Raw genomic sequence first — 17,028 nt, 5'->3', positions numbered from 1 at the left:
TGAAAGAACACATCTTTAAACTAGGGAAACTGTGGGAAGGGGGGGAAAAACTAACACATGATACTGATTTAATCACAAAGAGAAATTAAGATAAAAAAGCAGTAGCACAAATGGATTAATGGGGAGTTTTGGTTAGACATTGCAGTTGCTAGCTATATGTACCCAAATTACAGAAAAGGTGAGAAAAACAGGAAACAAGCAATGGGAAATGAAGAAAAACTAATTATAAACTGATAGAACAGTCACACTCCTTCTATCTTGGTGAGATGTGAATTTTCAGGACATCCTCATTTTATATGGCATGTTAGTTACCTGTATGGAACCAGTATTTCCTTAGCAACATACTTGAGTTTATTTATTTACCAATTACTTAATCTAAAAACAAAACAAAAACAAAACGGAAAGCCAGATCCCTGCCTACATATACACCATCTTGGTTAATATTTTTATAGTTTTAGTGAGGTGAACCTTGAGTGTTTTTTATTTCAGGCCTATGGGGAAAATAATAAATGATTCTCACTTAAAGAGGTTTTAAAGTTAACTCATGACCATTTAAATCCTAAATTAAATCTTTTGTAAGGCAATAAAGTAACTTTATGCTCTCCCACTTACCTAAAAACAATTATTATTTAGGATTATTATTATTATTGTAACCTTGTTCCTCTGCTCCTCTCTTCCCCACTCTTTTGGTCTATTTATGGCATTTATTAGGGGCATCGTTTATTAATATAGGCACTGATCCTGCAAACACATTAGTCAATGCTACTACTAACACTTGTAAAGTTACTCACACGTATCAATGTTTGCAGCACTGGAGCCTTAGATGGTAAGATCCGTAGGGAGGGAAACATGAGTGAAATCCTGCTTCCATTGAAGCCAATGGCAAAATTCTCATTGACTTCAATGGGACAAGGATCTCAACCCATGTCTACATGTTTCTATGAAGAAACAAACACAATTGTAAGTACTCAGAATGTTCATAATCATGAGTTTCACATATGTTTTTCATAAAGTAACCCTTCTCTTTTACTTAATTTCAGTACTTCAGGCATAATGAAAACAAGAATAGAACATACATATATCTGAATTAGAGGAGATATAAACTAAAACAGCAGAATTTGAATTACTGGGAGACAGACCACTTTTCATATTATCTTACGGGTCTCTGCCCTAATGTATTAGGTGTAGTCTTGCCACTATCGTCAAATCCAGTGGGACTTTTACCTGAGTCTGAACTTCAGGGTGTGGCCCGTTATTTTGGATGTAGAGGAGCAGATAACATACAGCTGCAATTTTCGATAAACTGAAAGAACACTTCATGGATTACATAACCTACCAGCCATTCTTTCCAATCCAAATAGCTTTATTATTCATTTGTGACCTAAACAAATGTTGCTGTCTATTCTAATTAGTTAGGATATCCAAGAGTTTGTGTTGTTTTGCCCATATACACAAAGTGCCAAAGGAAAATCGAGGACAAGCTAAACCACGGCATTCAGCTTATTTGCTATATGCACCAGAGACTATACAATAGGCACTTTTTATAAATCTAACAAAATGAATTTCTAAGAAGAGTAAGCATGTTTATCAGAATGACTTTGACTTCTGGCATTATCTTTAATGTGGACCACATTATCTTTGGTTCATATTCTGAAAAGAAGTAATTTAAGGTGATTTTAAAAATAGAAACTTACATTAATTTTGTCAAAATCTCAAATTTTGACAAAAAAAGGTCAAGAAAAAATAATCCCTTCACCCCTCCCCTGTTTTTCAACTAGCTATTGAAGTAACTGAGTAGTGATGAAGATGGAGAAATACATGGCTGCTACTGATGCTCTTGCTCAAGCAATGGAAAAACAAGCCAAGAGAGACTTAAATTCATAGACTCATGGAAATATAGGACTGAAAGAGACCTCAGAAGGTCCCTGCCATGCTGAGACAGGATTGTGTATAACTAGACAATGTCTGACAAATTTTTGTCTAACCTGTTCTTAAAAATCTCCAAAAACAGGGTTTCTGCAACTAGAAAGAGAAAGGAAAATCTGAAAGATTATATAACCAGAGATTTTATATATATATAATTATATAACCATACATTTAGCATGAGGCCTCTAACGACTTGAACTGTGGAATCAGCTATATAGACTAGTTAGGTTATTATTTAATATTTGTATTGCTGTAGCATCTAGAGGCCTCGTCTCACTGTGTTAGCACTATATAAATACATAATAAAAGACAGTCTCTACCCCAAATAACTTACATGCTATATAGACAAGGGGAAACAAAGCCTTGTCATCAATAGCAGAGCTGGGAAAAGAACCTCAGTTTCCTGTATCACAGTCCAGCAAGTCTGCCACTGGACCACAATGTCTACATACCATCATCTACAATACAAATATTTGCACATATAGTTATATGAGCACACAAGCCAAAAAGGCTGATTTTTAAAAATTAAGTCCTAGAGGTAGCAGTAGGAACTCATTTCTAGGAAGTAACCTAAAAGGCAGCTGCAAACTGACTGGCAGAATTTCATGAGATCACATGGGAACCATAAGTCTCCCATATTTTAAAAGTGATGGCATTGTACTGTGGATACTATGGTTAATAACCAATGTTTTTTTAGTTGCTGACTAGTCTACTTTTCAAAGAGGACTAGATCAAAGTGCATTAACTGTTAATATGTGTCAGCAGGTCCACATGGACAATTTGTGTGCAGCAGATTTACACTTAACTGGCGTGAACTAATTGTGATTCTGCAAAATAACTTTTTATGATATTGCAATGTGCATTTTGACAGGCATATGTGACCCAGAAAACACACACGTGTTGGTGGATGTACTATACAGATCACTGTTCTGTTTGGCTTTAATGTATTTTGACATCATTGATGTATTAGAAAATGCATTGGAAAATTATTTTTTCCACTTCAACTTACTTAAGTGTGCTAATGGCAGCATTCACATTGTGGGTGAAGGGATCCTGTCTCTCCCAAACACTTTCAGCAATGATGGTCCTACCTTGAGCAGTGGTGTTTTTCCCCCTTATATTTTCTGAAAATTGGAAGGTACAGAAGGATTAAAATAATGATTATTAAAATAAAATTCTAAAATGTTTTGTGATGCTGACAGAAATCTTGAGAAATGTATAAAATTTTTATGAAAACAGATGGGCACCCAGAAGTCACCTACTATAGGACAGACCCAACAAGGAAAATAACAGAATGCCACTGGCCATCACCTACAGCCCCCAGCTAAAACCTCTCCAACACATCATCAAGGATCTACAACCAATCCTGGAAGATGATCCCTCACTCTCACAAACCTTGGGAGGCAGGCCAGTCCTCGCTTACAGACAGCCCCCCAACCTAAAGCAAATACTCACCAACAATTGCACACCATACCATAGAAACACTAACCCAGGAATGTATCCTTGCAACAAACCTCATTGCCAACTCTGCCTGCATGTCTACTCAACTGACCCCATCATAGGCCCTAACCACATCAGCCACACCATCAGGAGCTGTACATCTACTAATGTGATATATGCCATCATGTGCCAGCAATGCCCCTCTGCCATATACATTGACCAAACCGGACTGTCTCTATGGACAAGAATAAATGGACACAAATCAGACATCAAGAATGGTAACATCCAAAAACCAGTAAGAGAGCACTTCAATCTTCCTGGACACTCAGTAACAGACTTGAAAGTTGCCATACTTCAACAAAAAAACTTCAAAAACAAACTTCAGTGTGAAACTGCAGAGTTGAAACTCATATGCAAACTTGATACTATCAGCCTAGGTCTGAATAGAGACTGGGAGTGGCTAGCCCACTACAAAAAATAATGTTCCCTCTTTTGACATTCACACCTTCTCATCAACTGTTGTGAATGGGACTCATCCACCCTGATTGAATTACCTCATTAACACTTGCCCTCCTCACTGTGATGTAACTCACCCATCCTTGCACATGTATATATACCTACCTAACTGAAGTTTCCACTTCATGCATCTGATGAAGTGGGTTTCTGCCCACGAAAGCTTATGCCCAAATAAATTTGTTAGTCTTTAAGGTGCCACAGAACTCTCATTGTTTTGCTGAAAACAGCCTAACACAGCTACCCCTCTGGAACTCATGAAAACATTGCATTTCTCCATGTTCTCTCATGCCTAATTTCTGTCACTTAAAATCACATTGTGAATTTTCAAATATTAGGAATGATTTTAAATTTGATTTTTCCCACTAAGGGTTTTGGAACATACAGTACACCCTCACTCTAATGAACTCCTGGGGATTCAAGCAATTTGTTTGTCATAGCCAGGGGTTTGTTATAGCAAAAGAGCCCTGCTGGGGACGGGGTTGGGGGGGGAGGGGGGCAGCTGACACCTCGAGCCCCGCAGCAGGAGCTGAGAACTCCTCCAGCCCAGGAACTTTCTGCATCCACCCCGGCCATGGGGCCAGAGGAGTTCTCTGCCTCCACCATGCCATGGCTCTGGGGCTGGACGAGCTTTCAGCCATCACAATGGCAGAGGTCAAGATGGCATCCAGGTTCACTATAGCCTAAGATTTATAATTGTGAAGGGTGTTATAGCGAGGCTGTAGCGTATCCCCCCAAAAAAGTGTAACTAGACTCAGAAATTGAACTATTTTATGTATTTACCCAACAGACTTACTCCCTTTGTGTAATCCAGTCACATTTCTTTAATTAAAAATTAAGTTTTAAGACTTCTTACTTTCATCAGCTTTGCAGAGCTGATGCTGGTTCCTTTCTGACTCACGTATCAACAAAACTGTTAACTAAGTTCTGACTGCAGAGCCTTAATTATGGGTGGCAATGCATTAGCCAGAAAGAACCCTGCTTGACTGTGAAACTGATGGTTAAATTTGGAAGGTGGCAGTTAGAAAGATCATCCTTTTACTCATCTTTTTATGGACCATTCAGAGGCAAACACAGGATTGTAATTTTGGTGTTTTCCTGTATTTTAAATTTGTCACCTTTTCTTACATTAATAACTAATTGAATAATACGCTGTTATGTATCAATATATAAGAAAAATGCACTGGTGACACTCATTTTTCTTCCCAACAAAAAGGATATGATGTGCAATCTTGCACACCATGTCGGATCAACTCACAGTTACGGGAAGCCATTGTTTCCTTAGGAAACCATGGCAACCAGCATTTACAATATGTGCCTCCTGCTGTAACAATTGCCATAGTTCAGGGTCTAAGAATGGTGCATGGATGTGCAGTGAAATTTTTTTAAATGTGGACTACATAGGAAAATGAACACCGACAAAAGTCAGCTGAACTACAGGGTCAGGGCGCTGGAACAATTTTTATAGTGGGGGTGCTGAGAGCCATTGAACCAAACTGTAAACCCTGGATATGATGGAAACCACTTCTAGACAGGGCATGCGGCAGTAGCCCCCGCACACCTAGTTCCAGCAACTATGTACACTGCAGAATATTAGAGGCTTAAATGTATCAGTGTCAATGCCTAGATTGATGCTCCGTAATACAGTTGCAGTGACTTAAATTTTGTTTTGGGCCTTGGAATATTCCGATAACACAGTAGGTAGCTTTTCACCACTATATCATATAATATAGATTTCTACTGTAGCCATAAAACAAGCAACCTCTACTGCCAGATGGAAACAATCTGACTTTCTATAAATGAATCATAGCCTAGAAGTAAGTGAATACTTACAATATCAAGTCACCGAATCATCATACTGTACTTGGATGCACACATGTAAGTCTTTCTATTTTCTCCCAAATATCAAGATCCCAATAGGTCCAAAAAAAGCAAAGTACAATACACAGAAATCAAATACATCTAGTAACTGTGCTCCATACTGCTTGATTGATTTACTACAGACTCCTATATTCTAGAAATGGTGATATTACCTACAAATTAAATGACTGTTTAAGGAAAATCTGAGTCTGTTATTACATACTATATGGCATATAATGAATTGTAGTGAGTCTCCAATTAATTAGAGTTTCTTTCACCATAAATTGTCATCAGGGTTTAGTTTAATAGATTTTAAGGCCAGAAAGAACCATTGTGATCATCTTTGACCAGAGTGATCATTGTTTCTCAGTGCATAAAGCAAATGGCTTTAGACTTAATTTAATTATGAGTTATGTAACAACACACAGAGGAAACTCATTGAAATAGCATCTACCTGAGGTCAATATTTAATTTTCCTTAACTTCATTCCTGCATCATTAAAATTTGATCATACCGTATTGTATGTCATTTTGTTTAATTTAAAACAGTAATGTTCAAAATGTAAATGATTGTTTAACAAAGAGAAACACTGAATTTAAAAGATGGGAGTTCTGTTTGACAAAAACAAAAGGCTTTATTCTGAAAATAAAAATGTTGCAAAGTGGCACGCGATACACCAGATTCCTATTGTGAAGCTCAAATTCTTCACAACACTGGGAGACATCACAGAACAAAAAAATACTATTAGAACTGTTTCAAAAGGAACATTTTTGGCTAGGATAGAGACTTTTGACATTTTTTATTAGGTTCAAAAATGCTTAACAAAAGCCTAACAATGGTCCTGTGGAAACCACTACATCTGAGGCACTTTCTGTTGTTATGTGCGGGCATTGATTTGAAGATGGCCAGCATTCGTGGAACAATTCCCTCACAGCAGTCAATGCAAGTGAGCATTCATACACATACAAGTAAAAGCCTGTGAACAAACCATATGGAAACAGGGAAAAAAATAAACATTTATTAACCTCTTTGTGGGGAGATCGGTGGAAGAACAGGCCAGTGGTGAAGGAGACGGTCATGCCAAATTTCTAAGAAAGAAGGTGTTTGCCCTGAGCATTTTTTCACAGAATATGATGAAGCCTGGAGAATGTCTGCAGTGCCATGGCAACTGGAACTGTTCAGACTAGGGCTCAGAATATCGCTGCAGTAACCACTTGCCACCAGTAGAGAGCCTGTATGCAGAATGGGTTGGTTGGAGATTTGGCTACTGCCTGCTTCAGGCTCTGCATCTGAGGAAGCCATCGAAGACATGGAAAGAGAGCAACTCTGAGACTGAGGTGTGCTGCCTTCTCTGCTGACAGTTGCACTAGAAAGTTTTCTAGAAAAATCTGTAAAATAGATGCTTTGTTAAGTATCTGTGCAAACGTATGCAGACAACACATATAAAACACACATGCACCCAGAAAAACAGCACTCTCATTAATTACACACACACACACAAAATAGATTTTATCGGCAAGGGGTACACCTCTCATGAGTGACAAAGAGACTCTGCAAGTCATCCCAAGTGAGTGCTGATAAAGTCTCTATACTATGTAAGGCCTAAAATGGTTTATCCATCCTCATCAAGATACAGTAACCAAATGACTGTATTTGAAACACCATCCCCTTTACATTAAATATGTTCTTCGGTGACCCCAATGGGCTTACTGGAGTGAATAAACATCCTTCACTGGGAGTGAGGATTGCAGAATCAAGCCCTTTATTTTTGCAGTTTGATTTCTTTTCCTTGTCATTAGCCCTAACATATAGAAAATAGAAGTAGCCTTAAAAAGTGAATTTGGTTCCTTATCAGGTTTCAAAGACAGGAGTGTTTAGCACTCCAAAGGTTCTGGGGGGAGTGAGGGGAGGGGCGAGGAGTGGAAAATAAAAGAAGTTCAATGTTTAATTATTTCATTTGCAACAGAAAATATGGCGACTCTCTTCAACTGGTTTTGGAAGCACGTTACACAATATAGTTGATTCAAACATTTCTTAACATATCATCTCTCCACCTCTAGTACCAGTCCTGTTCTGCTGAAGATTAGGCTAAAAGTAAAATGGAGTACATTAATACGGGTAGAAAAATATGAAAGACATTGATAAAGCACATACCTGACCAGTCAGTTTCTCTCTCAAAGCTGAACGATGTCTCTTTGCTCCTTATACTTGAAGTCGACCTACTGAAGTCTATGGGCGTGTGTTCGGTTTCAGAAAGTAATGGAGAAACAGTGTTCCGAAGCTTGTCTATCTCATCTAACTCTGTATCTTGGTCAGTTTCTGTACTACTCCATAAGAGCTGAGGCTCTCCAGGTTCTTTTTTCTTTTCTTCTATTCCAACAGTTTGTGTTAAAGGGGTCTCCTGGCTTCTAACTGATGGAGAATGTGGGTGGATAACTGCGTCAGCCACATCTTCCTCACTGGAAGCCAGACTTGGTGGCGGTAATTTTGGAATTTTATATTCACGGTGAATGGGTACATTTGTTTGCACAACTTGCTTCTGTCCTCTTCTAAAACAGACTGAAATGAAAGGGTGGGGGGGGGGGGAGGAATATATATATACACATTAGTGTCACATCTACTAAGCTGCAGGAAAATGAAGTCAGATGGATAATTAACTGTTTCTAATGTAAGTGTGTTGCCAATTCTCATGCTATTTGGTGGTTTTCTTAAAGCCATAGTTATTGGAATCAGGCTACTGCCTGAGAGTCTCAGATTTCGTTTTAAATAAAAAGTGTGTTTCTAGCCCTTGTGGCTGTGGAGAAAAGCCTCAAAACAAGACTGAACTGTCTAATACCAGAAGGCAAATAAAAAGTGCCCAAAATGTATTATCTGGGGGGGAGGAGAGCCTGGCCTGACTCATGGTTTCTTAATGCTTCAGTTGGCCATACTCTGTATTTCAGTTCTGAGGATCAATTTTTTCAAAAACAGTCTTGAAATTTGTGGTGCCAATTTTCAGCACACAATCAAGTTGCATACACCAAATCCTGTATGTGTGTGTACCAAAAGCACTTCCAATCATAAATCAAGTAGTTGGATTTTCAGCTGTCCTGGGTTTTTGCATGGTTGCAGGTTGTTTTTAATTTTTCACATGGTTGTTACTGACCTGATCCAAAGCTCAATGAATTTAATGGGAGTCTTTCCATCGACTTTAACAGGCACTGGATCATGCCCTATGTTAGACAGAGTATTGACAGCACAGGAAATTGCAGTCTTTTATCCAGCAGGTAAGTACAGTCCAACCAATGGCAATTTAAGTTTTCCCACACTGCCTCAACACTGAATTGGAGGGAAACCCCCGCAATCAAAATCTTTACTAGATTAAATACATATAAGTAAGTTTAACATAGCAGTACCATAACTGCAATACTTAGGAAAAAACAAGAAGTAATAAATATGAATACATATTTAGAACTGCAAAAATGTAGTACTTTCTGGATGCATTCAACAGTTATATATTTTATTACCCTGAATCAGCAATGTATTTACACATGTACTTAAATACCTTATTAAATCAGGGTCTAATGCATTTAAAAATGTGCTTAAAGTTAAACGTGCTTATGCATATCCATTTCTATTCAGGACGGCACTTAGACCATGATTAAGGAAAGCATCCCTATTCAGGATAGCTCTTAAGCATGCGCTTAACTTTGAGCACTTGCTTAAAGTTAAGCGCATTTAACTTCTCTCCAGAACAGGAATGGACTTAAACATAAACTCAAGTGCTTTCCTGAATCATAGTCTAAGTTAGATAGCCACTTGACTACATTTATTATAACTATTAAGTTTAATTAAAATTTTGAAAACAATTTGCATCTTAGGTAATAAATTTGTAGGTTAACCATAACCCAACAATGTGATCGTTAGCAGTATTTTATGAATATTGCAGCACTCAATAGCTTGAGGTAAAATTAGAAGTAGTTAATGCTCCCATAAATAGCTCGTTGACCATGCAAATTAATTGCAAGATTATATCATTAATAGAAAAATAGCTTCTAAAAGCAATACAAATATTTGTCTAATTTAGTTATTAATTGCCATCAGCAGCTCAGAAGTCTTCAGCCACAAGGCGCCCCACATTTTTATTTTTAATTATTAGAACATTAGTTAAGACAATAGTTATCTGTATGTTGATGTGCCAGAATCTGGAAACAAATGGCATCCCTGGATATTAAGCGTCTAGTCTTGCAAAGAACTGAATGCCCTCTTCTCCCATTCAGTTCAACAGGAGCTGAAGGCATGTGGGAATTCACCAGAGATTTTCAGCACTTTCCAAGATGAGGCTATACTGTAATGGATTTTTGATTGAAACTGTACAACTTGCTTGCAGCATCACTCACTAATACTAAAGAGGTTTTAAAATACTCCTTTGGAGGAGATGTCAAAAAAGTTCCTACTGCAAATTAAAAATAACAAGCACAAAACTGAAAAAAATGGTGTGTCACAGCCAAGAGAAATATAAACATAAATGTGGAAACAAACACAAACACTTGGAAGCAAATTAACTGTTAACAATATGTCATGTATCTGTTCATTATGTATTTCTGGTATTAGAATCACAATTGGTGTTAAAATGTATGTTCAAACTAAGCTTTTGGAAGCAAGCACCTGTGAAGTGGTCACCAAAATAAATGTGACAGCCCTATTCTTACACTAAAATGATTCACTATGTAAAGAGAAAACATAACCATCTACGCTTGATTAATTAGGTTTGTAAGTATTGTTCAAGAACTAAACAATATTTCTAAAGATTTCAATAGTTCAAAGATTGCCCTATGGCCGTCTGGCTAATACATCTTCCAGCACACGCAGTTTACAAGCATTTTTCTTCCCAATATGTTGTCTTTGGTTGGTGCGACATTGTTTGAGTGCAGGTCTCTTTGGGTCAAAGTGGTTTTCTTCACATCACAGCAGTGGTGCTGAGTACAGCACTTTGACCATACATCTTCCATGTCATTTCAATCAAAGGCACATGATGCTTCCTGGTGACCAATCAGGTATGGTCCAGCATTCTAACAGAGGGTCATATTGGCAATCCAAGCTTTCTTTATGACAGGTATTGTTCAAGACAAACAAAAGCATGGTCCTGAATATTAACATGTGGCCTTGTGTAAAGATCATTTATATGGCACATTTATCATATTTCACAAACAGGGGGAAAAGCACTTTACAAGTTCTGTCAAAACCCACTGTTGTAAGAATAAATTTACAAAGCTGACAGCTGATGCAACTATTTTGAATGATGATTCGCTTTATGAAAACAACTTTGCAACCCTTTGAAGCTGCAGTAACAATTGTGAGCGTGAACTTAAGACAATGGATATGTTCCTTGCTTCTCGCTAGTGGGGGGTTATTTAATTATGTTGTCCAATTAAAAAATTAATCTAATAATCTGAAATAATTAGACTGAAAATGGTTCCCTTTAACAGGAAGGACTCCCACAAAAATCCCCATAAATTAGTCTTTGCAGAATATTAACCAGGATCATGTAGTCACCATAAGTGCTTTGTTTCATAAGGAGTAAACAAAATATATATGCTTTTCACTTGTAAAAAGCTGTTACAAAATTTACGTTACTAAAACACAGTATATGAGGGTAAAATCTTAGACCTGATCCTGGAATAGGGCCATGTAAATGTCAATGGTATTACATACATGAGTAACTGTTCAGTGTAAGAGGTTCACAATTTAGACCATAGAAGGCATGGAACGAACAAATTCCTTTCAAGCAATTTACTGAGCTTTTAAGTAAAATTAATATAGTACAATAAGATGGTATCAATAATATTGGTGTTCATTTAATTAATCAAATTAAATGCTTTGATTCATCTATTTGCTAAACAAATACAAATTTCTCTTTAATTTTATGGTTAAGATCCCATAAGAGATTATTTATTTATAATTTATAGCCCTTGTTTATCCAGGTTTTCAATGTTTAATACAATAAAAATACACAGTCACTTTTAAAGTGAAATTTTACATTCATTATGTTATTTTATAATCAAATTATTTTTTAAAAATTGGCTGTAGTTGGTGACTCTACTTTTCCTGGCAATCATGAAATAGAGAAGAAAGGGAATGTAATCCTTCCAGGTCATTTTTACATTCTTTTCCTAAAACAACCAGTTTTTGCAAATAATTTTGCTTCACCAGGGCTTTACCCCAAGCCTGGGTATGGTGCAATATGTTGTTGTGCTATCCTGGAAACAGCGGGGAAAATATTGTAACTGAAACAGCCATAGATTCATAGATTTTCAGGCCAGAGAGGACCATTATGATCAACTACTCTGATTTTCTGCTTAATACAAGCTGCAGAATTTTACCAAGCGGTCCCTGCATCAAGCCCAGACCTTCTGATGAAACCAGAGCACCTCTGTTAGAAAAACATCCAGTCTTGATTTAAAGACTTCAGATGATGAAGAATCTACCACATCTCTAGTGAAGGTGCTCTCATGGCCAATTATCCTCACTGTTAACATTTATGTGCTCCTTATTTCCAGTCTGAATTTGTCTAGCTTCAGCTTCCAGCCTTTGCAACTTGTTATGCCCAGTCACAACCCTTCCTCCCAGTTTTTCCCTGCACTGATGGAAAAACCAAACCCATAACTGTCAACCTCTGCTCAGGCACTGTCCCTTCCAACCCACGTTGTGCGGGAGCTAGCAGCTCTGCACAAACTGCTCTCTTCACTGTGCTACTACCTACAATCTAGGCAGTCAGTGCAGGAGACACTGCTATTGTGTACTTCTGGGGCACAGAAGCATACAAAAATCCACAGACTGATGCTTATAAGCTTACCCACAATAATTAGCAATGTTAACTATAATAAAACCTTGAACTAGAAAACACGGCTAGTTACAACGTATGTGCACAGTAATTATATTTTTCTCAAGCATATTCACACTTTGGTACACCTACGTAGTTCTGTGCACAGATGATGCAGAATAATATATTTCATAGAAGCACTGAGACTGAAAAAGATAGTAAAATATCCACCACCAAAAACAAAATATTCCGAATTTGAGGGGTTTGATTTTAGCACATTTTGTCACAAACGCAAATATAAGCTCATTTCAGCCTCGCACTGATCTGGTCCATGCATTTATGGCTAGATAATAGGTCTCTTTTACAGTTAGTAGGAGCCCATTTTTTTGAAGCAAACCTACAGCCAGACCAGGGCTGCTCACTCAGCTGCACTGACTCATAAACTCATAGACTACAAGGTCAGAAGGGACCACTAAGATTATCCAGTCTGACCCCCCGCACAACACAGGCCACAGAATCTCACCCACCCACTCCCGCAATAGACCCCCAAACTAAGACTGAGTCACTGAAGTCCTCAAATAATGATTTAAAGACTTCAAGGTACAGAAAATCCACTAGCAAGTGACCCGTGCCCCATGCTGCAGAGAAAGGCGAAAAAACCCCAGGGTCTCTGCCAATCTGCCCTGGGAGAAAATTCCTTTCTGACCCCAAATATGGCGATCAGTTAAACTTCTGAAAATCCCATTGTAAAACTCTACAGGCCAAATTGTAGCCTTACTTCCTCCATGACAGGGAGTTTGGCCAGAAATGTGTAGCTCGTTCTGATTAGATCCCACACTCACCGGATGATACTGGTATCCAGAGGGGAAGATTCTCCCCTTGGCACAAGTATATACCGTAATAGTACACCTCAGATTGGGATGCTTGACTCCCACTGAGGTTGTCATTAGGGTGTCCTTCTGATTCAATAGCATTAGAGCTGGCAGTCAATTCAGGTCATCCTTAAAAAGGCTGCGCACACCTTTTAACTACATTTCTGGCTGACAGCCATTCCCCAAGAGAATTACTCCCACATAACCATGGGCAAGGATTTGGCTTTAACTCAGGTTATTATTAATAAAAGTGAATTTACTTAATGTACGATACTATAGTCATTTTTGTGTTGTGATGGGGTAATTATTGTTCAAAAAAAAAAAAGAAAGGACAGGCTCCTATGTTGGCTGTAAAGTAGCATTTGTTCAAAGTTTGAGGGAGCAGCCAAATAGACAAATACGCATGAAAATTAAATTTAGGCATAGGGTACTTTCCTTTTCGAACCACAGAAGAACTGATTACATGTTCACAGCTTGAATTTGTGTTGGCAGTGAGACTATATTCACTGAAGTAGTAAATGCCTGAATTTGTGCAACACGCTTCCAGCAAAGATAAAATACCAACATAAAAGAGTTGCAAACACAGGCGCATTCCACCCATCAGAGCCAACAGGCCCTTCCCCTTTACATCCTTTCTTTAAAAATATAGATAGCTCTTTCAAGAAAAAAAAGTTGAGTATTCTGTGAAAACAAAAACACGTCCTTAACATACGTATTGGTATAACATTGAGAACAAATATTTTATCATCACAAAACACTGAAATGTTTAACTTTAACCCAAAGACAAAAAGGGGTGAGATGTCTCATCCCCTTGTCTCTCTCTGATATCATGGAACCAACATGGCTACACCAACAGCAAACAAGTGCTTAACCCCACATTTCTGTTCCATTTTAGGGTGCCTCAGGATTTCTTTAACAGGCACTAGGTATTTCAGAGACAGCTTTTGTGTCATGGGAAACAGTTGTTGCTCTGGTTAGGGTCCATGCTGGGCGGCTACAGCAAAATAAGGCCCTGGTCTTGCAAGTGAATCCATGTGGGCAAACTCTCGCAATGAAGTCAACGGGGCTCGGTACAGAGGCAGGGCTCTGCTTGCATGGATCTGATTGAGACCTAAAACTCTCATGTGAGAGAGTAAAGACACGTGAAAAAAAATGATTGGACAAGGGTAATTTATGTCTTGAATGATGGGGCCAAAACAGGAGCATTTTATCTGCAAGGATAGTGGGCAAGGGATATAGGCATTTTAACCCATTGTGGCATGGAGTTGGCTCTACTATTAAACTATTGCAAAGCAGCCACCTATCAAAACATGCATCTCCTCTGCTGCGTGCAGTGCGGCCCTGAGAAGCGGCTGAAAGTCTGCTGCGCCATCATGTGGTTTATGGATCTTACAGCCTCTATTGTGCCACTATCAGTCATGGCTTACGCCAAGAGCCACAACAAAGCAACTAATTTAAGGAGCCAGGGTAGTGCATGTGCCACTTTTGCCCATCTAACTAATACAGGGTTGCCCTGGCCAGGGAGCGTGAAGAACCACCCTTTTCCCAAGGTGCAAATTATTTCTATTCCTATTTGTGAGGAAAAGTTCCCTGCAGCTACTTTTGGCCTGTCTGTTTCTGTGACCACGGGTCCATTCATCAAAGGGTCAGCAGCATCTTCCTGTACCCATTGTTTTTCTTAGCAGTTCTACTGTTTCCAGTAGTGTCACGGGGTAGAACTCTGAGGATAAAGCGTTTGAAGCACAAGGAACTATGTCAGATACAGCTTTCAATAAGTAACAATACAATCCATACAAAATCCCAGTGTCACACAGCGGAAGCATACGTTTTTGTTAGGCGATGGCATCTACTCACGTAACAAAGTCAACCCGTTGCTAACTTTTACTCTGATTTAATTATATGCCTATGTATGGTCCTAGCCTGTGCCATAGATGGGATTGTAAGCAATGTCCCTTTGCATCTCATATTCTTTTCATAAGCAAACTATTATTTTGCTGTACCCTACTAGGTGTTTCTTGCAGTGTCATAAAATTGAACTGCACGGCCAGAAACAGTCTTACAAGTTCATGTGGTCAAGTATCCATACAGTATATATAGCACCGTACTTGCGAAAGAAACAGGAAATTAAAAGATCAGAGTGGACAACATTAGGCCCATTATTATAAAGAAGTTTAAAAAAAATTACAAGAACTCTTTACAGAGGATCTTTCTTATGTAAAATTTTGCAGGCAATTCAAAAAGGCTGAAGCTGACAGATGTTGAATGATATATGTGTCAGGTAGCCAGAAGATCAAATAAAAAGTGTGGCATTATATTGCATTAGGAAGAGCACAAGGTTATGAGGTCACAGGAGTGTAGTCAGCATTGCAATAGGATTAACCCTATTAGTGTCAATGAGAAGTCCCTACACGTCAAGCTATTTGTAGCTAATCTGAACTAACTCACTTTAAACTCAAACAATCGGACATTCTGGCCTGCAAAATTGAAGTATTTCAGGGGCCCAAACTAAATAGCTAGCAAGTTCAGTGACGATCCCATGGCAAACATCAAACCCAGTTCCATGGGAAAAGAGGGATCCAGCATTGCTGAATCCATGACAGAGATTAAACGAAAAACCTGGGGTTACTACAAAGTCTAAAAAAACTCATTGGAAAAAAATCATTGTGTAGGATGAGAGTTACAAGGCAAACAGCAGCAAATTTCGAATTAGGAAATAACTTTGTCAAATGTTGTTCTCAGCATAAGAGAAATATATTTCACATGGTCGGTGCTGTTAAGTGTTGCATCATACACATTACTATAGTCCAGCTGATCATAAAAGAAAAGCTACGCAGGATTGCTATCTAGAAATCGCATCACAAATTGATAAAAAGAAAGGTCTGAGTCTTCTGCACTTGGAACATAATTTGGGATTTTCAAAGAAACCTAAGGGATTTGGGTGCCTAACTCCCTTAGGCTCATTTAAAAATCCCATTCTTCTATTGCTATTACATGAGAAAGAATACAATCCAGCTCACATTTTCATAGCTGCAATGTAAAGAAGAAAAACAAAGAAACTGCTTTGCAAAGTTTTTCATGAGTCAACAGTAGCTCTTTAACTCTCCTGCTTTACTGGGGGGAAAGGTCCAATGAGGTACATTTAAAGAGAGCATCAACCTGAAATACAAGTTCTCTGGCTTTTATATTTGTATCACATCATCATCATTATAGACATTTCTCTTCTTAAAAACCTTTCTTTGATCATTAAAAAAAACCAAAAAAACCTTTCATGTCATTTGCTCCCTCCACATGTCCACAAAACCCTTTCCCATCCAAGATGAGGAGTTAGGAGCTCTGCATAGTTTTCCAATTAATAGTTACCCTTTCAAGGTTTTTCTATGGGTAAAGATTAACCTCCTCCTTGCCCCTGTGTTTGACTTAGCTACAGATTTATAAACTACATTCATAGCTAAATCCTTGTAAATCAAAGAGAAGAATCTGAGAACATTTCTTCTGTCATGACATATACAGAGAAACCCAAGTGCTAGGGAATTTAAAAATGGGGCAGATTGAGCACACAGCAGGAATGTTAGTTCCCTTTGTTTGGATACTTCAGATTTTGGGGACGAATTTTCA

The 17,028-nt window shown here is 38.2% G+C and overlaps 1 protein-coding gene across 1 annotated transcript in view; it reads right to left on the bottom strand.

The window, feature by feature from the left end:
• The window catches only part of LOC137145394 (serine-rich adhesin for platelets-like), a 141,031-nt gene that overhangs the window by 98,044 nt on the left and 25,959 nt on the right, over positions 1-17,028 (bottom strand). The window contains exons 2-3 of the mRNA XM_067536111.1: positions 7,894-8,298; positions 6,765-7,127 (exon numbers count right to left, since the gene is read on the bottom strand). Coding sequence (XP_067392212.1) covers positions 6,765-7,127; positions 7,894-8,298 — 768 coding nt within the window. The remainder of the gene's footprint in view (positions 1-6,764; positions 7,128-7,893; positions 8,299-17,028) is intronic.

The sequence above is a fragment of the Emydura macquarii genome, unplaced genomic scaffold, assembly GCF_026122565.2.
Source record: "Emydura macquarii macquarii isolate MOO-44397 ecotype Brisbane River unplaced genomic scaffold, CSIRO-AGI_Emac_v2 contig_3530, whole genome shotgun sequence".
NCBI classification, from domain to species: Eukaryota; Metazoa; Chordata; order Testudines; family Chelidae; genus Emydura; species Emydura macquarii.
Note: the sequence above shows the minus strand (reverse complement) of the source record. Positions and strands in the feature narration are given on the sequence as shown.